At 41.8% G+C, this 22,033-nt stretch overlaps 2 protein-coding genes across 2 annotated transcripts; both read left to right on the forward strand.

Annotated features, from left to right (window-relative positions):
* The first annotated feature begins 2,764 nt into the window (after positions 1–2,764).
* Positions 2,765–3,700, forward strand: OR4D1 (olfactory receptor family 4 subfamily D member 1). Its single transcript, NM_001390585.1, has one exon. The coding sequence runs from the start codon at positions 2,765–2,767 to the stop codon at positions 3,698–3,700; it is 936 nt and encodes a 311-aa protein (NP_001377514.1).
* A 9,535-nt stretch (positions 3,701–13,235) lies between these two features.
* On the forward strand, positions 13,236–14,171 carry OR4D2G (olfactory receptor family 4 subfamily D member 2G). The gene has a single exon (NM_001390586.1). It carries the CDS (start codon positions 13,236–13,238, stop codon positions 14,169–14,171), a length of 936 nt encoding a protein of 311 aa, NP_001377515.1.
* Positions 14,172–22,033: the final 7,862 nt, after the last annotated feature.

Raw genomic sequence — 22,033 nt, forward strand, 5'->3', positions numbered from 1 at the left:
GGACTCTCAAGAGTCTTCTCCAACACCACAGTTCAAAAGCATCAATTCTTTGGTGCTCAGCTTTCTTTATAGTCCAACTCTCACATCCGTACATGACCACTGGAAAAGCCATAGCCTTGACCAGATGGACCTTTGCTGGCAAAGTAATGTCTCTGCTTTTTAATATGCTGTCTAGGTTGGTCATAACTTTCCTGCTTGGTGTAAAAGCAAATTGAAGTGAAAAACAAGAAGGGAATGGTCTCTGATAGATAAGAGAGGTCTGGAGGTCAGTGTGGGGGATGGGATGAGGCAGGGGGAGTAGGAAGGGCATTTAATCCTCACCTATCACCTCTGTCTCTCACCCTCCGAGTCCTTCTTCACCTTTGGTTCCACTCACTCCCCCACCCAACCACTTTTCCATTCCCCTTCCTTCACTCATTCTGTTCCCCCATTTTCCTTCCTTGTAATTTTATTCCTCCCTTTAATTCTTCATCTATTTCTATTTCTCTACCTTCAACATTTTTCTTTCTTTTCTATGCTGGATTCAATATCATCTTCTAAAATTGCCATTCTTCAGACCTTCAACCAGAGAGGCAAGAGAGTGTACAAGTGGTGGCAGGTCCTGAAATTCTCTTCAGTTCTTGAGACTGGCCAGTCACATGTGTAAAGAGTATCTCCAAGAGGCAAAAGAGGCTTCTGTTGATACTTAAGGTGTGTGACTTCAGAGAGAAATGGATAATTGCGCAGCAAATCCAAACTTTTAGATTAGTGAATTGTTGAACTGCTAATCTTTCTTGATTCCCAAAGGAACAGATTATTTATGATTGAATGTGACATGTTCCTGAATTTTGCATGCCTTGTTGCAGCAATGCAGTTGCTAAGAATCCCATTTGGCTTGTCAACCTTCTACTCTTCCATTGTGCTGTAAAGGCCACATTCAGTGAACTGATTGTCCTGAACTGAACTCATCGCCTTCCTCTGAACCCTCCTCTGCTCTCAGGGTTACTCTTTCAGGAAACTAAGCATTACCATCGCCACTCAATTGCCCAACCCAGCAATCTAAGGATCATTCATGACATCTTCCTCTTCCCCTCAATCCGAACTATCACCATGCATGCATGCTAAGTTGCTTCAGTCATGTCCAGCTCTTTGCGACCCTTTGGATTGTAGCCTGCCAGGCTCCTCTGTCCATGGGATTCTCCAGGCAAGAACACTGGAGTGGGTTGCCCTGCCCCCCTCCAGGGGATTTTCCCAGTCCAGGGATCTAACTGCGTCTCATGTCTCCTGCATTGGCAGGCAGGTCCTTTACCACTCGCACCGCCTGGGAAGCCCAAGCTATCACCAAATCCTCTCAACCCGACTTCCGATTAGTGTTATTTCTACCACCCCTGTTCAGGCTACGCTCACCTTCTCTACTGCCTTAACCACATGCAGCTCCTAACTGGGCTCTCCGCATCCTCCTTTGCATCCTGTCCAATCAACTTGATGTCCAATCAACATCCCAGTCAATCAAAATCACACAACTGAGCTCACTGCTCTCTACCCTGAACCTTTTGGTGGCTCCCATATGATATGAACATGTGGTAAGACTCTACCAGGAAAGAAAAGTTACAGCTTAAAAGAGAACAAAGTTTAGAAATAAATTAAAAAAGAAAAGAAAAAAATAAAATTGCTGATCTTTCAGAAGAGCTCTATGTCTCCTTCAAACAATATATTCATTTAATTTCTTCGCTAACGAAACAGTTACCCCTTTGCCCCTTGTCTCCACCTATAATCTGAGGAGCCTCAGCAAGTAAGGGGCCAGCTCCTCTGGAGGATGGAAAGGAATGGAATGCCCCAGGTGTGCAGCTGTGTCCAGAGGCTCCCTTGCTTGTCCCATGGAGGTACCATTGCACACCAAGTAGATTTTCACCCACCAAGCCATAACACCAAGCACTTATTATTAATAATTACTGACTATGAGCAAGGGTGGACAGTGCAGAGCACAAATAAATTGTGAAATCAAGACTTATGTGTCTAGCACTTTATGGTTGAATTGTGGAGAAACACAGGCACATGAAAAGTTCATGAACATACAGATACATTCACATGAAAAATGAATGTGTTACATGAAAAATGATTGATACAACAGCCAATATTTTCTAATAACTGTAAGTGGAAAGTAACTTCTAAATTGCATAAAAGATAAGGAAATTTTTTAATAAATTATTTTTTTAAAAGGAAAAGTGATTAGTGAAAAATGTAGTAGAGACTGGAGTGGAGTAGGAGACTGCACAGAAGAGAGTAATTAACATTTTTATTGCAGATACTGTCCTAGGAACTTTCTGTGTTATTTTACTTAATCCCTTAAGCAGTTTCTATAAAGAAAATATATTTCTTACAGATATGAATATATATTTCTTACAGATATGGAAATTGTAATGCAGATTAAGAAAGTAGCTCAAAGCCAAATCTCTCTCAAGGAAATGGATGCTCTGAAGTTTTGGCTCTGGTTCTGAAGAATTCTGAGGGCTTCCCGCCCCTATATTACACTGAATCTTAGAAAGGCAAGTGGCGTGTGTTTCTGGATGGTTTTAAGGTATCTCATGTGTGTGTGTTCAAGCACAAACTAGTAAACTTTCAAGAGACAAGTCATTGAATTAGCACTATTGTGATCTGTACATGAAGATGTCCATCATATTTCCTTGGATGACTGAATTGAGCCCTTGAGCCCTAAAGGGGCAAACAACAACTTCACGTGTCTATGTCTCTGCCTTGTTTCCTTTAGGAATATGGAGAAGATATCATGGATTCAGGGAACCTCACATGGGTATCAGAATTTGTCTTCCTAGGGTTCTCCCAGAATCAGGAGCTCCAGTTTTCACTGTTTCTGGTGTTCCTGTTTGTCTACACAACCACTGTCATAGGAAACCTCCTCATCATGGTCACAGTGATCTCTGATTCCAGGCTCCACACACCCATGTATTTCTTGCTGAGAAACCTGGCCATCATAGACCTCTGTTTCTCCTCAGTCACTGCTCCAAAGATGCTGGTGGACTTCCTTGCTGAGAAGAAGACCATCTCCTACCAGGGCTGCATGGCCCAGATCTTCTTCTTCCACCTCTTGGGAGGTGGGACTGTCTTCTTCCTCTCAGTAATGGCCTATGACCGCTACATAGCCATCTCCCAGCCCCTCCACTACGTCACCATCATGAACACTCGAGTGTGTGTGGGGCTGGTGGTGGCTGCCTGGGTAGGAGGCTTTGTCCACTCCATTGTCCAGCTGGTTCTGATGCTCCCATTGCCCTTTTGTGGCCCCAACATCTTAGATAACTTCTACTGTGATGTTCCACAAATGCTGAGGCTTGCCTGCACAGACACCTCCCTCCTGGAGTTCCTTATGATCTCCAACAGTGGGATGCTGGTCCTCATCTGGTTCCTCCTCCTTCTGATCTCTTATACTGTCATCCTGGTGATGCTGAGGTCCCACTCTGGGCAGGCGAGGAGGAAGGCAGCTTCCACCTGCACCACCCACATCATCGTTGTGTCTATGATCTTCATTCCCTGTATCTGTATCTATGCCCGGCCCTTCACCTCTTTCCCCATGGACAAGGCTGTGTCCATCAGCTACACTGTCTTGACCCCCATGCTCAATCCCATCATCTACACCCTGAGGAACCGGGAGATGCAGGCAGCCAGGAAGAGATTAGGCAAGCGCCTAGTGATTTCCAGCAGGGAGTGAACTTAAAATAGGTTGACTTTAAATGACAGATCTTCCCTCTGAACTTCGTTTTCCCATATGAGAAGTGAAGGTGAGTCTTCATGGAATGCGACAGTTGAGATGAATATATCTATGAAGATTACTATTTCTATGAAACTGTTGTTCTGTCTGGTATTGTGTTAGGCACTTTCACACTTTTGTCTCACTCTCAGAAAACTGACAGTGGATGTGTTATTCTTGTATTAAACAGTTTAGAAATGAGAAAACTCAGAAGTCACTTGCTCAGTGATGAACAACAAGAGAAGAGATGACCAGGAGATGGTTCCTCTGATCCCCAAGTTTCAAGACAGGAGATATGGGTGGGTTTTGAAACCCAGGGCTTCTTCCATTCACAAGGGAAAGCTTAGAGTTTCTCATCTATGGATGGGGGCTTCCCTGATGGTGCAGTGGTGAAGAATCCACCTGCCAAAGAGGAGACGCAGGTTTGATCCCTGGGTTGGAAGATTCCCTGGAGAAGGAAATGGCAACCCACTTAAGTATTCTTGCCTGGGAAATCTAATGGACAGAGGCGCCTGGCGGATTGCAGTCCATGGGGTCACCGCAAAGAGCTGGACACAAATTAGCGACTAAAGAACACCAACAACAATATCTATGGATGAATATCTGTGATGAATATTCAACTATTTCATCTTAAATCTGGAACACTCACCTTTGTTCTGCTCCCTCATCCCCTCTGTGGTTTTTGGAAGTGATATCACTTGTAATATCATCTAAATATTTCCCATAAGGGTAGTCCCAAATCCCTTTGGGTTTGTTTCTTTTCTGTGATATACACCTTGGGTAATCAAAAAACTACTCTGCCTTCCCAACCTGTTCTTTGCATCATATAGATGATATGGCTGAGAGGAGGATGCTGTAGTATAGTTGGGGATCCAAGGCCAGAGAGACAGAGCCATGGCTATCAGTGGTCCAGATATGAGGTATGGGTTCAATCCAAGGTTGCCACCTCATGGGTTTTTGCCTTTCTCTTTGACTTCCTGCCCCAGATCGAGTGCTCCTTGAAAGTGGGCCATGCCTTACTCACCTTAAAATTTGCTCAGCACCTTGAACAGTAGCTTATCCAGAGAGGTATTTCTACTGTTTCTTGTACCCCATTCCTTCCCTGTATAGTTCAGATCTATATTTGATTTCTCTCTGGATAACATTTATTTGCTCCATCTTCTTGTTTCCTTTTTAAAACTCCCAGGCAATGTAGAACTTGACCCAAAGTTAGGAAGATAATATGAAAACTTTTCCCCCCATTCCCTCCCAATAACCACCTCATCCGGGAAATATTTAATAAAAGTTGCAGGCTCTTCAAGCCATTATGGCAGCTCTGAGTTGATCCTTTCTTCACTTTTATGTCCCTGTACCTTTTCATGCATTTCTCCCCATTCTCAGTAGGTGTTTGGAGACGAGGGCAGAGAAAATGGACTGTGTCATGTTTGATCTGAGTGTCCCTCAAAACGGTGTTTTCCCCTTTCACACACAAGTCCTTTAAATACCTGGTGATACTTTTCTCACCCTCTAACTTGTTTCTTCTCTAGATGAAGCATCTACTTTCCTTCATTTGTTCCCATTGTGACAAGTTTCTTAATTCCACCATCTTGGCCATCTCCTCTGTATTTACTCTCCTATGACAACATCCCTCTTGAAATGTGATGCTTAGCCTATGACATATAGCTGATTGGAGAATGTGATCTCTTTGGAAAACCATGATAGTCCTACTTGAAATATATAGCCACAAAGATGTTTTTGGTGGCAAACAGCAGCATAACCAAATTAGTGCTTAAAGAATGAGGAGATTATCTCATTTAAAAAGATTAGAGGGCTTCCCTGGTGATTCAGTAGTAAAGAATCCACTTGCCAATGCAAGAGACATGGGTTCAATCCCTGGTTCAGGAAGATCCTACATGCCTTGGAGCAACTAAGCCCATTCGCCTCAACTATTGAACCTGTGCACTAGAGCCCTGGAACCACAACTACTGAGCCCATGTGCCTCAAGTACTAAAGTCAGAGCACCCTAGAGCCCCTGCTCTGCAACGAGTGAAGCCACCGCAATGAGAAGCCAGCACACCACACCTAGAGAGAAGCCCCTGCAAACTGCAACTAGAGAAAAGCCTGAGTAGCAACAAAGACCCAGCACAACCAAAAATAAATGAATAAATAAAATTACATATATATAAATTAGAGGATTGGCAATTCCAGAGGTGGTTAATTCAGCAGCTCCAACATTTTAGGGCCCTGAGTTGGCTATTCTATAATTTGCTGTCTTTCCCTTCATAATGGCAATATGGCTGGTAAAGCTTCAGTAATCATATTTGTGTGTGTGTGTGTGTGTGTGCGTGCATGCTTAGTTGTGCCCAAATCTTTGCAACCCTATGGGCTGTAGCCCACTAGGCTCCTCTGTCCATGGGATTTCCCAGGCAAGAATACTAGAGTGGGTTGCCCTTTCCTCCTTTAGGAGTCATACATTTTTTTCTAGAACTATTCCAGCAGAATTCACTTATGACTTGTTGGGCAGAAACTGGGTCATACGGTCACTCTGCTCTACAAAAGAAATGGAAAGTGCATGGCTGGCTGTTTCAGCCAGAAAATGGCAATCAACAGTGTCTGCCACATAGATGGAAGCCCCTGGTAGCAGGATGGCAGAGAGGTGATTGGCCTGAGTTAGAAATCTTGACAATGAGCAAAGTTTCTTGTGGACAGGGTCATAAAATTAAATGCCTAGAGGAACTGACAAATAACACGGATCTGTTAAGTGGGCCCAGGTAAAGACTGAAGGGAACTAGAGAGTGGATATCCAGGTTGGAGGGAAAACAGCACTCCTACTGCTCTTGGCTACCCTTTGCAGAGATCCAATACCTAAATCCTTACAGAACAATCAGAAGAATTTTATTTAAATAAAATTTATTTACCCAGATGAGTAGTCCAGGCCATCTTCCCAAGGATCTTCTGACAAAACAACTGACCTGATCATCCTAATCAGAAGCCTCAATGAATACAGCTCTATCCATGAGAATTTACACCTTTAAGACATCTCTCATGGAAGCTATGTTGTGTTTGTGATATGAATTTGGCTCAACTGCACATTTATTTATTACCTAAATGCACAATGGACCTTCAATGTTCTTTAGTTATTTTGTATAGTGATTAGTGAAAGCACCTCTCTTAAAAGTTGTTGAGGGAAGGCTGTAAGTCATTCCAGTGGTGGTACATTAATTTTGGTCCAGAGAATAAATCACTGCTTCTCAGCCTCATTATCCCTTGATCTTGCCATTCCACTTGTATTTATATCAAGCATGGGGATGATTTAAGTGTAAGGAGAGAAAAACCTCAATTAACCTTACCTATGAAGTTTACTTCATATCAGTGAGTTCAGTCACTCAGTCGTGTCCAACTCTTTGCGACCCCATGGACTGTGGCACATCAGGCTTCCCTGTCCATCACCAACTCCCAGAGCTTGCTCAAACTCATGTCCATTGAGTCAGTGATGCCATCCAACCATCTCATTCTCTGTCATCCCCATCTCTTCCTGTCCTCAATCTTTCCCAACATCAGGGTCTTTCCTAATGAGTCAGCTCTTTGCATGAGGTAGCCAAAGTATTGGAGCTTCAGCTTCAGCATCAGTCCTTCCAATCATTATTCAGGACTGATTTCCTCTAGGATTGGCTGGTTTGATCTTCTTGCAGTCCAAGGGACTCTCTAGAGTCTTCTCTAGCACCACAGTTCAAAAGCATCAATTCTTCAACACTCAGCTTTCTTTATTATGGTCCAACTCTCACATCCATTCATGACTACTGGAAAAACCATAGCTTTTGACTATACAGGCCTTTGTTGGCAAAGTAATGTCTCTGCTTTTTAATATGCTGTCTGCTTCATATATGAGCCATTAAAAGTGGTGTATCAGTCAAGGTTCTGCCAGAGAAACAGGACCAGTATGATATGGAAGTGTTGTGAAGGAAGAAATATTCCTCTACCATTCTAGGTTCTCCTGGCTGGTCTATGAATGAAATTGACATAAGACAAATTAAGAGAAAAAATAAAGCACAATTTGAGAACATGTATGCATGGTAGAGAACCAGGCAAACTGAGTAACCCACCAAAATGGCTGAAACTTTCACCTTGAATACAATCTTCCGCTAAAGACAAAAGACGGTGTTGGAGGAAGTTCTGTGGGACTCCGAAAGGGAGGAAGACAATTCACATGGAAGTGGAAAAGAAAATGTTCGATAAGTAAATACTTGCTGGGCCACGTAGAGACAATGGAACACAGAGTGGACCCTGATCTTTAGGCCTGGTCCCCTCTCACTATTCACACAGACACAAATACATACCTAGTCCATATTCTTTGTAGGTGAATCTGGTGAAAACCCATTCTGGGAACAGGTTCTCTATTTCAATACTTTAGACAGCTAAAGGGGAAAGTCAAAATTTCTTCCTGAGTCCTTTGAGCCTTGACAATTTTCAGCTCAAAATATTCCAAAGACATTTCGGGGTGGAAAATTTTATATGTATTATATATGAAGAGGGAGAGAGAGAGATTTATTGCAAGGAATTCCTTACCTGATTGTGAGGCTGGCTTGGCAAGTATGAAATCTGTATGGCAGGCCAACAGGAAGGGCAGGCTGGAATTTTTGGGCATGAAGCTGCAGTCCAGAATTGCATCCCCTTCAAGGAAACCTCAGTTCTGCTGTTAAAACCTTTTTTAAAAAAGTAATTAAAAAAAATAAAAGAGTAATTCATTTTAATTGGAAGATATTTACAGTATTGTTATGGTTTTTGCCATATATCAACATGAATTGGCCACAGGTATACATGTGTACCCCCGACTCTAAACTCCCTCCCACCTCCATCCCCACCCTACCCCTCTGGGTTGTCCTAGAGCATTGGCTTTGGGTGCCCTTGCATCAAACTTGATGCATCAAACTTGCACTGGTCATAATTTATTGAATCTGGTACATCCACATTGGCTAGGATAATCTTTACTTAAAATGAATGGATGGGACTTCCCTGGCAGTTCAGTGGTTAACACTCCACTATTCAAATGTAGGGGGCAGGGTTCAATTGCTGGTCTGGGAACTAAGATCTCACAGGCCATCTGGTATGGCCAAAAGTAAAAAAAAAAAATTTTAATGAATTGATTGTAAAAAAATAAAATTAGCTGATTGGAGAATCAATCATATCTATAAAATACCTTCACAGCAGCACCTAGATTCAAATTTGAATAACTGAGAACTACAGACTAGTCGATTAACACATAAAACCAACCATCAAGAGGGGAATCATTAATCATCAATGACTCAGGCCTCTCTCAATGAGGATGCAAAAAAAAAAAAAAGTTCCTTCTAAATGTATCCTGCATCCATTTAGCAATTTGAAGTTAAGTCAGGCAAATACATACATATATATATATACACATATATATATATATATGGTTTTTTTTTTAGATATGTGATACATAGGATAATCATTTTCTTATCTCAGTGTACATGACTGGGTATTTACTCCATTCTGGCCATTCTTGGCTTTGGAACTCATGGCGAGAGGATGCAGTGAACAGATGATGAGGTTTGGTGAACATTTTACAGAATCACGTGCGCCCTGACAAGAGAATATATCAAGTGGGACATATCAGGTTTCTCTTATTGAAAAGTAAATCAGAATCTGTTTCAAAATCATCTACATGATAGTCAGTGAGATGGACAAGTCCTGTCCCTTCCCCAGAATCAATCAAGGCTACTTTTGTGGGACTTAATTTTATTTTCTTATTTTACCCTTTTTTCATTGTGAATCAATCTTAAAATGGACTAGAGCTCTAAATAAGAACTTTTTTGAAAAAATTATTTATATATGTGGCTGTGCTGGGTCTGTTTCTGGAAGAGCTTCACATCCTACTCTTACCTGCCACTGAACTCTATTTTGCCAAGAATGAGCATTTGTAGTAAAACATTCAGACCAACCTGGAAAGTTATATGCAGTTCAGAGATCTCTGTCTAAAAAATCAGTCTGTTTTTATAGCACATCAAGTTTAAAATGCCAATTAATTCTAGTTTTGATCAATCCCTCATAATGAGCATTGTATAAGTTTCCTGTACCAATCCTTGCATTAGAGGTAGTAAGAGTTCACAGGTAAGGAATGCTGGCATTTAAATAGATGATGTAGTGAACTTGGGGCTTCCTTGATGGCTCAGTGGGTAAAGAACCCATCCGCAATGCAGAAGACACAGAAGATGTGGGTTCGATTCCTGGGTCAGGAAGATTCCTTAGAGGAAGGCATGGCAACCCACTCCAGTATTCTTGCCTGAATAATCTCATGGACAGAGGAACCTGGAGGGCTACAGTCCAAAGGGTCACAGTCATACATGACTGACTAAGCACACATGCACCCAGTCGACTTGGGTACAGATGGTAAATCAACAATGGGGCTTCAGCTGCCAAAATAAGGAGAAGGCAATGGCACCCCACTCCAATACTTTTGCCTGGAAAATCCCATGGACAGAGGAGCCTGGTGGGCTGCAGTCCATGGGGTTGCTAGAGTTGGACATGACTGAGTGACTTCACTTTCACTTTTCACTTTCATGCATTGGAGAAGGAAATGGCAACCCACTCCAGTGTTCTTGCCTGGAGAATCCCAAGGACAGGGGAGCCTGGTAGGCTGCTGTCTATGGGGTCGCACAGAGTCGGACATGACTGAAGCGACTTAGCAGCAGCAGTAGCAGGGTTCTGTTGAACTGATACCATATATCTGCCCATGTATGACTTTCTCTAAGTAAAACTCAGTTAGGCATAAAAGTAGAAGAAAAAGGGAAGAAGCAGGAGAAGAAAGAGAAGAAGAAGGAAAGACATCAGACCAGTTGTCTCAGATTGCACAAGAGAGAGAACAGTCCTTATACTGACAAGCAAGTCCATGGTTCCCAAAGTGTGGTCCCTGGAACAGAGAAATCAGCATCATCTGAGAATTTGTTACGGATGCAAATTCTTGGCCTTATCATTGGTCAACAGAATGAGGAAGTCTGGAGCTTGGGCACTGTGATTTGTCTTTTAACCAGCTCTCCATGTGATGGTCTCAAGGGAAAGAATCAAAGAAATGGGTTCTTCTAAAACTCCCAGAGAAACTGTTTCTTTTGAAGAGACTTATACTTTTAGATCTTGGCCTGAGATACTACATGCTATAAATCTATAAAATTGTATTGTTCTTAGTCTTTTTGACCCTGAGGAATAACTTTTAATAAATGTGTTTTTGAGAGATTTTAAAACTTTTTAACAAGTCCCATTGCTCCCTTGCCCTCAGTGGTAATCAACCCAACCCTGCCTCCTGCATCGAGTCCAGTAGTTTCTCCTCAAGGATATTCCCCCTTCCCCTAGAGTCACACCCGTTGTTGTATACACAATGTTTGGGCAGTGGCTAGGAAACTAAGTTTGCAGGAAAGGGATCGTGAAGAAGATGCAAGACATGAGGGCTCTCTCCCATGCTGGGCTGAAGGAAGGTGAGAGATCAGGGTTTTCTCACCTGTAAATAGAGCAGCTGTTAAGAAGAATCCAGACACACTTGCTGGAGAGTGTGGAGAAAAAGCAAGAGATTTAGACTTGATGATTGTAAGGCTAAAGTGTGAGGAACGCTTCAGAAAGTAATGCAGGGGAAATGGGGTGTTGAAAACTGATTTTCCAACGAGCATGTCCAAAACCAGGCTTTTAATGACAAAGTGGAAACTGGGTCCTGTGATTTAGAGGGACGATACTGAGAGCAAATGATAGGAAAATACACCACAAAATTCTCCACGTGGTCACATTGAATAGGAAGGACCACGTAATTACCTACTTATTCATTATGACAGCAACTTTTTTTGAGCAACTGGTGAATCAGAGTTGCTGTTACAGGTGCTGGGGCTACTAAGTTACTGAACTTGCAATCTAGTCAAGAGGGACAATGGAAAAAAATATGATGGGACTAAAATGACCTCTGATGAACAATTCATTGCAGGAAGCGGGTGAGGGGTGGGGAGTGAGACAAGGCCGGGGAGTGAGGAGGCCACTTAACTCTCTACTGTCATCCTTATCTCTCACCTTCTGTGTCCTTCTTCGCCTTTGTTCCCAGCCTCTTCCCTCCCCCTCCACTTTCCCCTTCCCCTTCCTTCCTCTTAATATCCCCTCTTCATTCTTTTGACAACACCCTGGTGGCTCAGACATTAAAGACTCTGCCTGCAATGCAGAAGACCTGGGTTCAAAAGACTCCCTGGAGAAGGGAATGGCAACTCACTCTAGTATTCTTTATTCCTTTGTCTATACTATTTCTCTTATTTCGACATCTTCCTTTCTCATCTGTCTTTGTATTCAGTAACAGAAATTCTTGCGGCTTTTAAAAGAGCCCTTCCATACCCCTTCGTACAAAATCCATCACCTATTTCTTAATCCAGAAAGTCTCTCTCCGCCTTCTCATGTCTTAGCACACACACCATATATATCCTGCTAAGTCACCCAGGAAGGGACCACCTACACCAGTGATGGGGGGACATTCCCTATAATTGTTTACCCGCCCAGCAGTCCATGCCACATGCTTTTTAAGTATTGACTATGAGCAAGCATGAGCACTGCAGTGCACAGATTAATTGTGAATCAAGGCACATGTCTGTAGTGGCACATTATGGTTGAATCAGGAGGAAAACCTAGAAATACAAAAAGTTCACGAACTTTTAGATGTAATAACTGTTGCATGAGAAATGACAGGTACAAAAATATATTAGAGACTGTAAGAAGGCAGGAGGTTTTTAGTAGGAGACTACACAGAGGAGAGTGATTACTATTTATTATTCCAGATGCTATTCTAGGAATCTTATGTTCTATCTTATTTAATCCCCTGGACATTGAACAGAGACAACACTTTTATTTCTACCTTCAGTTCAGTTCAGTTCAGTCGCTCAGTCGTGTCTGACTCTTTGCAACCCCATGAATCGCAGCACGCCAGGCCTCCCTGTCCATCACCAACTCCCGGAGTTCACCCAGACTCACGTCCATCGAGTCAGTGATGCCATCCAGCCATCTCATCCTCTGTCATCCCCTTCTCTTCCTGCCCCCCATCCCTCCCAGCATCAGAGTTTTTTCCAATGAGTCAGCTCTTCGCATGAGGTGGCCAAAGTACTAGAGTTTCAGCTTTAGCAAGATGTGGAAACTGAGATGAAGGGCTTGAGTAACTTAATGTGGGTCCCATCTCAAGGACAAGAAACTCTGGAATTTGACTACATGTCTGCTGGACTCCAAGTGTCTTTTCCTATCACTATATTACACAGAGTTTTTTAAAGCAGGTTGTATATGTCATGAATGGCTTTAAGATATCTCAAGAATATATATATTCCAGTACCAACTGGTACACATTCCAGGGCCAAGGACATTTAGTCAGCACCTGGAATTATGATCTGCACGTGAATGTCCATCATCTAAACCTGGACACTCAGTTTGAGCCCCGGGCACTAATACATGGCTTCTGTGGTGTTTCCTTTAGGTGTATGGAGTAGACACCATGGAATCAGGGAACCACACGTGGGTGCCAGAATTTGTCTTCCTGGGACTCTCACAGACTCAGGAGCTCCAGCTCGTCTTGTTTCTGGTGTTCCTGTTTGTTTATATCACCACTGTCATGGGAAACCTCCTCATCATGGTCACAGTGACCTCTGATTCCAGGCTCCACACACCCATGTATTTTCTGCTGCGAAACCTGGCCATCATAGACCTCTGTTTCTCCTCAGTCACTGCCCCAAAGATGCTGGTGGACTCCCTTGCGGAGAAGAAGACCATCTCCTACCAGGGCTGCATGACCCAGATTTTCTTCTTCCACTTTCTGGGAGGTGCCATGGTCTTCTTCCTCTCAGTGATGGCCTATGACCGCCTTGTTGCTATATCCCGGCCCCTCCACTATGTCACCATCATGAACACTCAGCTCTGTGTGGGGCTGGTGGTGGCTAGCTGGGTGGGAGGCTTCATCCATTCGATTTCCCAAGTGGCTCTGATGCTCCCACTGCCTTTCTGTGGCCCCAACATCCTAGATAACTTCTACTGTGATGTTCCACAAGTGCTGAGACTCGCCTGCACTGACATCTCCCTCCTGGAGTTCCTTATCATTTCCAACAGTGGGGTGCTGGTCCTCATCTGGTTCCTCCTCCTCCTGGTCTCCTACTCAGCCATCCTGGTGATGCTTAGGTCCCACTCTGGGAAGGCGAGGAGGAAGGCAGCTTCCACCTGCACCACCCACATCATCGTGGTGTCTATGGTCTTTGTTCCAAGCATTTACCTCTATGCCCGGCCCTTCACCTCCTTCTCTATGGACAAGGCTGTGTCCATCAGCCAAACCATCATGACCCCCATGCTCAACCCCATGATCTATACCCTGAGGAACCAGGAGATGCAGGCAGCAGTGAAGAGATTAGGGAGGCATCCTCTGGCTTGTAAAAGTGAGTGACAATGGGTTCCTTACTTCTCTTTGACTTTGTTTTCTTTGTAGAGTGGGCATAGAGACCTACTGTATCTCCCCTGTTAATAACTTGTGTTTTTGTTGTATGGATTATCATAGAAGTGAATGCATAGTGAACCTAAGCAATTTACTCGGAGTTTTTAGCAAAATTGATAATATCCTTATTTTTTATTTTGATGTTGATTTGAATATTCCTGTGACAAGAAGATGTGTTGTCATGGAAGCATTATGGAAAGTCACACCTTCTTTTCTGCCATCTTGGTGGACAGTTTCCTCTTAGGATGACAGCATTCCCCCAGAAGAGCAGCTCTGTTTTCTGTACCTGAGTTCTTTTCCCCAGTACCCCTTTTTGTGTGAGTCTGGATTGTTGGAAACTGCACAGGATCCCGAGTCTTAAGCCTGAAATTGGAGACTTTAACCAACACTTACCAAATGGACGACCTTGAATGAGACACCTGGCCTCTCTTGAACTCAAAACTTCTTCCTCAACAAACTTGCTAATATTAATATGTGACCCCAAACCTTCCAGTAGCAGAATCAGAAATTGTGACAAAACATTGAGTGATTCATATAACTGTATTTTTTATTTTCAAATCAGAAATTATCATGAGTATTAAGATATTTTCACTGTAGTATAATAATTATTACAAGTAAAAGATCATGTGTAAAGCTCATTGGAAAAGACCCTGATCCTCGGGAAGACAGACGGTAAAGGAGAAGAGGGCAGCAGAAGATGAGATGGTTAGATAGTATCATTGACTCAATGGTTATGAATTTAAGCAAACTCAGGGAGATAGTGAAGAACAGGTGAGCCTGGAGTACTGCAGTCCATGGGGTCACAAAGAGTCAGACAAGACTTAGTAACTGAGCAACAATAACAAATGTATATACATTATAATATACAACATTATCAATATATTGCATAAACAGTCATGTATACAGTAGTCAGTTCAAGAATCACATGGTACCAGTAACTTCCCTATAGGTGCTCTCTACCACATCACTTCTTCCCAAATGAAAGCTCTTTCTTGAATTTTGTGTTTATCATTCCACCGTTTATAAAAATAATCTCACTATACCTTTACATAATTGACATATTGTTTTATTTTGCTTTATTGAGCTTTATACAAATATTAGACTGTATATTATATTCTGGGGTTTGCTTTTTTTCACTCCACATTATGTTTCTAAATGCCACATGTTACTCTGTTTGGCTGTAGTTTTTTTTTTTTTTTTTGCTGTATAATATTCTTTTGTGAGAATAAGCTTAGTGGGATTGTTTCAGTTTTTCTGTTGCAAACAGTGCTCTTTTGAATTTTCTTCTACTTGTCTCCAGTTGTCATGTTGAGGAACTATGAGTCGTCATATATTTTAAAGTGAAATTGCTGAGCCATGAGATCTTCAAAGATTTACCTTTACAAAATCATGCCAAATTCTTTCCCAAAGTTGTTAATGCATTGCATTTCATCAGCAGTGTTGAAGCGTTCCTATTGATTCATATCCTCCTAACATTTGCTATTGTCAGATTTCTTTGTTTTTGCTAATTTAGTGGGTAAAAAAATGAAATTTCACTGTAGTCCTAATTTGCATTTCTCTAGCATTTCCTTCCATACTTTTTATTGTATACAGGTTTCTCATGAATGCATTTTGTTCCCTTTCCTCTGACTTTTTCTATTTAGTGTATGAGTTCTTAGGTAATTTAGTGCTTAATCTATTATCAGCTATATTTATTACAATACTTCCTTCCACTTTGTGATTTGCCTTCTCTAATTTTTGTGTTAGTTTTCATGTAGTCAGTTTTATTTTAGTGTTAATTCATATTGAAATCTTATTTTTTTAAATTGCTTTTTATCCAGAGGACAAAACGATATGATATTCTGCTATGTAGTTCTTCTAGCTTTAAAATATATTTAAAAGCATTTTTAACTTTCTGAAAAATCTCACACTTACAGAAAATTTGCAAGTAGAGCATAATGTACTTTTTCCCTGAAACATTGAGGGTAAGTTGCAATCTTGATGCCCACCACTCCTTAACATTTGTGTGCATTTTCTGCAAAAACATTTCCACCAATCCTGCTGTACAGTCAGCTGTGGCATTTTTGTGACTTTACCAGGAATATTACAGAAGTCATGCTCTGCTGCTATTGCAGCCTATGAGGTATAAGAGATTTTGCTATGTCCTGTTGCTAATGTCTCATCGCTTTGATTACTAAAAGGTGTTCATTAGGCTTATCACTTAAGTTATTTATTTTCCCTCGGAAATTAGTAAATATTTTGTGGGAAAGTACTTTGAGATTATGTGAATATCTAGTTTCTTACCAAACTTCCAATTTATTCATTTATTTATTTATACCTGTGTGAAATTAATTTTCCTTTTTTTTCATCAAGTTATAATTTATTATTATCATGACTTATTTTGATGTTCCACTTACCCCAGAATTCGCCAGTCAGAGTCTGTAAGCTGGCTTCTGTTCTTTTTATTATTAGAGCACTTCTTTTCTTACTGGCCTAGTGAAATGCCCCATGCTTATCTTATGCTTTCTCTGCTCCAGCTCTGGAATCACCTATTTTAGTAAACAGTCCTGCTTCCTTTGAGGAGAATGGTACTGAAAGGCAAATCTGAGTGCTGGGTGTGCTGATATATAACAGTCCCATTCAATTTTTGTGTATCTATCATCTATCTATCTACCTCTATCATCCGTCTAACTAATGAAAATCATATATTCACATAGATACTTCCATTCCCATTGGAACATGATAGAATTCTTTCTATTTTTCTTTTTCTATACTTATAATTCCTTTCTCTGGTGAGGAACCTGGCTCCCATTATTCTTTTTATATATATAAAATTATTATATATTTATATTATTCTTTATGAGTTCAGTTCAGTTCAGTCGCTCAGTCGTGTCTGACTCTTTGCAACCCCATGAAACACAGTGCACCAGGCTTCCCTGTCCATCACCAACTCCCGGAGTTTACCCAAACTCATGTCCATCGAGTTGGTGATGCCATCGAGTTGGTGATGCCATCTAACCATCTCATCTTCTGTCGTCCCCTTCTCCGCCTGCCTTCAATCTTTCCCAACATCAGGGTCTTTTCAAATGAGCGAGCTCTTCGCATCAGGTGGCCAAAGTATTGGAGCTTCAGCTTCAACATCAGTCCTTCCAATGAACATTCAAGACTGATCTCCTTTAGCAAGGACTGGTTGGATCTCCTTGCAGTCCAAGGGACTCTCAAGAGTCTTCTCCAACACCATAGTTCAAAAGCATCGATTCTTCTGTGCTCATCTTTCTTTATAGTCCAACTCTCACATCCATACAGTTCAGTTCAGTTCAGTCGCTCAGTTGTGTCCGACTCTTTGCAACCCCATGAATCGCAGCACGCCAGGCCTCCCTGTCCATCACCAACTCCCGGAGTTCACTCAGACTCACGTCCATCAAGTCAGTGATGCCATCCAGCCATCTCATCCTCTGTCGTCCCCTTCTCCTCCTGCCCACAATCCCTCCCAGCATCAGAGTCTTTTCCAATGAGTCAACTTTTTGCATGAGGTGGCCAAAGTACTGGAGTTTCAGCTTCAGCATCAGTCCTTCCAAAGAAATCCCAGGGCTGATCTCCTTTAGAATGGACTGGTTGGATCTCCTTGCAGTCCAGGGAACTCACAAGAGCCTTCTCCAACACCACAGTTCAAAAGCATCAATTCTTCCACGCTCAGCTATCTTCACAGTCCAACTCTCACATACATACATGACCACTGGAAAAACCATAGCCTTGACTAGATGAACCTTTGTTGGCAAAGTAATGTCTCTGCTTTTGAACATGCTATCTAGGTTGGTCATAACTTTCCTTCCAAGGAGTAAGCGTCTTTTAATTTCATGGCTGCAGTCACCATCTGCAGTGATTTTGGAGCCCAAAAAAATAAAGTCTGACACTGTTTCCACTGTTTCCCCATCTATTTCCCATGAAGTGGTGGGACCAGATGCCATAATCTTTGTTTTCTGAATGTTGAGCTTTAAGCCAACTTTTTCACTCTGCACTTTCACTTTCATCAAGAGGCTTTTGAGTTCCTCTTCACTTTCTGCCATAAGGGTGGTGTCATCTGCATATCTGAGGTTATTGATATTTCTCCTGGCAATCTTGATTCCAGCTTGTGTTTCTTCCAGTCCAGCGTTTCTCATGATGTACTCTGCATAGAAGTTAAATAAACAGGGTGACAATATACAACCTTGACGAACTCCTTTTCCTATTTGGAACCAGTCTGTTGTTCCATGTCCAGTTCTAACTGTTGCTTCCTGACCTGCATACAAATTTCTCAAGAGGCAGATCAGGTGGTCTGGTGTGTATATATATATTATATATTATATATATTTCAAGTCACATAAAATTATTTAATTCACCCTTTCTATGCAACCATCTCCTGTAGTAATTCTGTCTACATTTCCACTCTCTCTCCTGATACTTTCCTCACTGCACTTGGGCTTTGGTATCACACAGCAGGTCACTCCCTGCTCAGACACTTTCCTTACCCTACTCATGCCCCAACACCCCCCATCAGAACCTTCCAATGTGGAAACCCTCCTCACCCTTCTTGGGCTCTGACAGTTGACATCAAGCTGCATCTCTGCTTAGACACCCTTCTCATCCATTTGGAGATATGCTACCTAAACTGAGTCATCCCCTATAGGAATAGTCTTCTCACCTTGAGTTAACACCGCAGTGGGTAGCTCCAAAAGGACACTCAGACTCTAACTACCCTTTCTGGGCCCCATCTTGAGGACACCCTAAGTAATTGTATTTTCATTCTACATTCAGAAGAAAATTCCTCAATGCTACTTTCCAACTCTCTACTAAAGTTTTCATTTCTGAAAACATATTTTAATTCCCAAGAATTCTTTTTTGTTCCATAATTTTTTCATACCTTATTTTTTCATGTCCTTATTTTATGGATGTTATATCTTCTTTCTTCTCTCAACAGACGTTAGCTATATAAACTTTTTTTCTGTTTCCTATGTCATTTTGGTTTTGCTTCTCATTCATTTTCCTATTTATTTGGTTTTTTCCTTTTGTGTTAGTGGCCTTCCTTAATCCCTGTTGATCCATGGCTACCTACACTCAAGAGCAAGGCAGTAAAACACAAATTTGTACCTCTCTTTATGTTAAAACTTTCAGACTTCATTTTAGGAGCTCAGGTGAATATCAGCCGTTTACTGGAAGTCGCCCAAATGCCAAAACATGGAGGTACATTTTTCTGGAGCTACTGTTTCTGCAAATAAAAATCCTGCTTTCCTGTCTTCTTACCTTGAGTTGAATACTCAAATTTAACTCAATTTTGGGAGAATGATGGGTCCCAGTACTTCTTTAGAGAGTAAATTCTTACCTGACCATCTTCTCTTATTTACATTACTTGCATTTGAGTACATGACCTCTGCTGTTAAGAGTTTTTCTGTATAAGACAGACTTTGCATCTCTGTCCACCTACTGTTGCCTCTGGTCCATCATGTTCAGTCCATGATAGTGCATTATAAGACGATGGTCTTGTTTTTGGGGGGTGCTTTATAAGACGATAGTCTTGTTTTTTGGGGTGCTTTATAAAATGATAGTCTTGTTTTTTTGGGTCTACCCAAAGCCATTCTTAGCCACTTCCCCTTTGTTTGTCCCCACCCCCAAAATTGTGCACTTTCCTAAAACATTTAGAAGCAAGGCTTCCTGATGTGTGTATCTGATCCAGGATTGAAAATTTCAACAAAAAATGTATTAGCCAAGGAGCTTCTGGAGAGGGTTTCTGCTCCATGATTACAGGCAAGATATGCAGAAGAGACTTCCCCCAAACGTATCGTCACCTCCAGCCCTTGAATGAGATGTGTGAGGACACACACCATAATGAAGCATGGAGGCATCCTGGCTCATGAGGGAGAGGCCAAGGGCACCACAGGCTCACTGAACCTGTGTCCTGATATCACTGCATTAGTGGGTCCCTGAGGGCTCACAGTCTTCCACTCCTGATTTTTCTTAATATTTTTAGTCTTCCTCCTTCTTTCTTACCTCCCAACTCCTGTTCCCCTTCTCCTCTACTTCTTCACTCTCCTCACATCTTTAACAACTTTGAAGTTGGGATGGGCTGAATCAAGGACAGAGGAAAAGTTATGGGACTTTAACTACCCTGATTAAGTCTTTGATGAAACAGGATGTGGTATGAATAAACAGAGGCACTATCTACCGCTCTGTCCATCCTCTCAACTCTCCCCTCTCTTCTCCTCCCTGCTGCCACTGAGGCCCTACTAAGTAGGTCATTTTTCTGCATAATGTCCTCCCCTGGTTCTCACCTCCCTCAAGGTAAAACCTAAAGGTATGGGCCTGGTCCCTTAGCACAATTCAGAGTGATCCCTGCCTTCTCTCCACCTAATGTCCCACCACTTCCTCTGTGCTTCAGCCTCATCGAGGCTTTCAAGGCTCATGGAGGGTATGCTGTACCATTTCATCTCTGGTTTCTTTTCTTCCTGCCAGATACACACTTTCCCTCCTTTGTCTGCCTAACAGACTTGAACTTCACTTCTGTTTAAATATCATCTCCTCTCCAAAGACTTCCTCCTCTCCCAGTCATAGTCATTTGCTCAGTCTTATAACCTTTGAGCATTCCCCTAGTAGAGCTCTCTCCTCTCTGAAATGCATTTATTTTCCCCATCAGCAGCTGAGTTCCTTGAGAGGAGAATGTATTCTTATTTTTGTATCCTCAGCATTGAGAATAGAGGTGGACTCAAGCTACCTTTTACTGTTCTCTTACTCTTAAAAAAGATAACCCTCAATTTTGTTAACAAATTGATCTAAAACAATAACCAAATACTTTTCCAGCAAAGATGGGTTCATTTGGGACCAGCAGAGAATTGCAATTCAGGGTCTGCACCCTTGGTGAACCATGTGCAAGTCCTTCAGGGCAAGAGAAGAAGAATGCATTTATAAAGAGGGGAAAGGAGAGTGGGAGACTTCAGTAACAAAGCGTCCATGGCTCTTCACAGACTGAGTCCTTGCCAGTCTTTTCATTGGAAGCAGGGAAGTTTTTCTTCTTCCTTTTGGTTTTGGAAGTTGTCGTAGGGTGTGAGAACCCCTCCATCTGTTCTCCTGATTCTACTTAATTGATGTTTTGGTTTATTAATTTTTAAAGCATTTATTGAATTTTCACAATGGGCCAAGTAACTCAAAACAATAATACACTGGAATCATTTCTCTAAAGCAGACAAATTGCATACAGTCCCACACTGAGGAATCAACTTGGAGGCTGAGATGTGGCTTAGTAGATACTTTATCATCTTATGTGTCTTGAGAAAAGAAATATATGGACAGAGGAAACAATGGCTTTTTAAAAATAAAAGTGTTTGTTTTTTAAAAGAACGATAATTGCTTTACAGAATTTTGTTGTTTTCTGTCACACCTCAACATGGATCAGTCATAGGTATACATACATCCTCTCCCTTCTGAAGCTCCCACCCATCTCCCTCCCCATCCCACCCCTCTAGGTTGATAAAGAGCATACAGCAAATTCCCACTGGCTATCTATTTTACATATGGTAATGTAAATTTCCATGTTACTCTCATCATACATATCACCCTCTCACCATCTCCTCCCCTCTCCCATGACCATAAGTCTATACTCTATGTCTGTTTCTCCACTGATGACCTGCAAATAAACTCTTCATTACCATTTTTCTAGATTCTGTATATATGGGTTGTAATATGATATTTATCTTTCTCTATCTGACTTACTTCACTCTGGATAATAGGCTCTAGGTTCATCCACCTCATTAGAACTGACTTAAATGCATTCCTTTTTATGGCTGAGTAATATTCCATTGTGTATA

Source organism: Bos taurus, chromosome 19 (genome assembly GCF_002263795.3).
Source record: "Bos taurus isolate L1 Dominette 01449 registration number 42190680 breed Hereford chromosome 19, ARS-UCD2.0, whole genome shotgun sequence".
In the NCBI taxonomy this organism is placed as follows: domain Eukaryota; kingdom Metazoa; phylum Chordata; class Mammalia; order Artiodactyla; family Bovidae; genus Bos; species Bos taurus.

What these genes read in the sequence shown, in the direction of transcription:
- OR4D1 (NM_001390585.1), top strand. Translation starts at nt 2,765, where the DNA reads ATGGATTCAGGGAACCTCACATGGGTATCAGAATTTGTCTTCCTAGGG.
- OR4D2G (NM_001390586.1), top strand. Translation starts at nt 13,236, where the DNA reads ATGGAATCAGGGAACCACACGTGGGTGCCAGAATTTGTCTTCCTGGGA.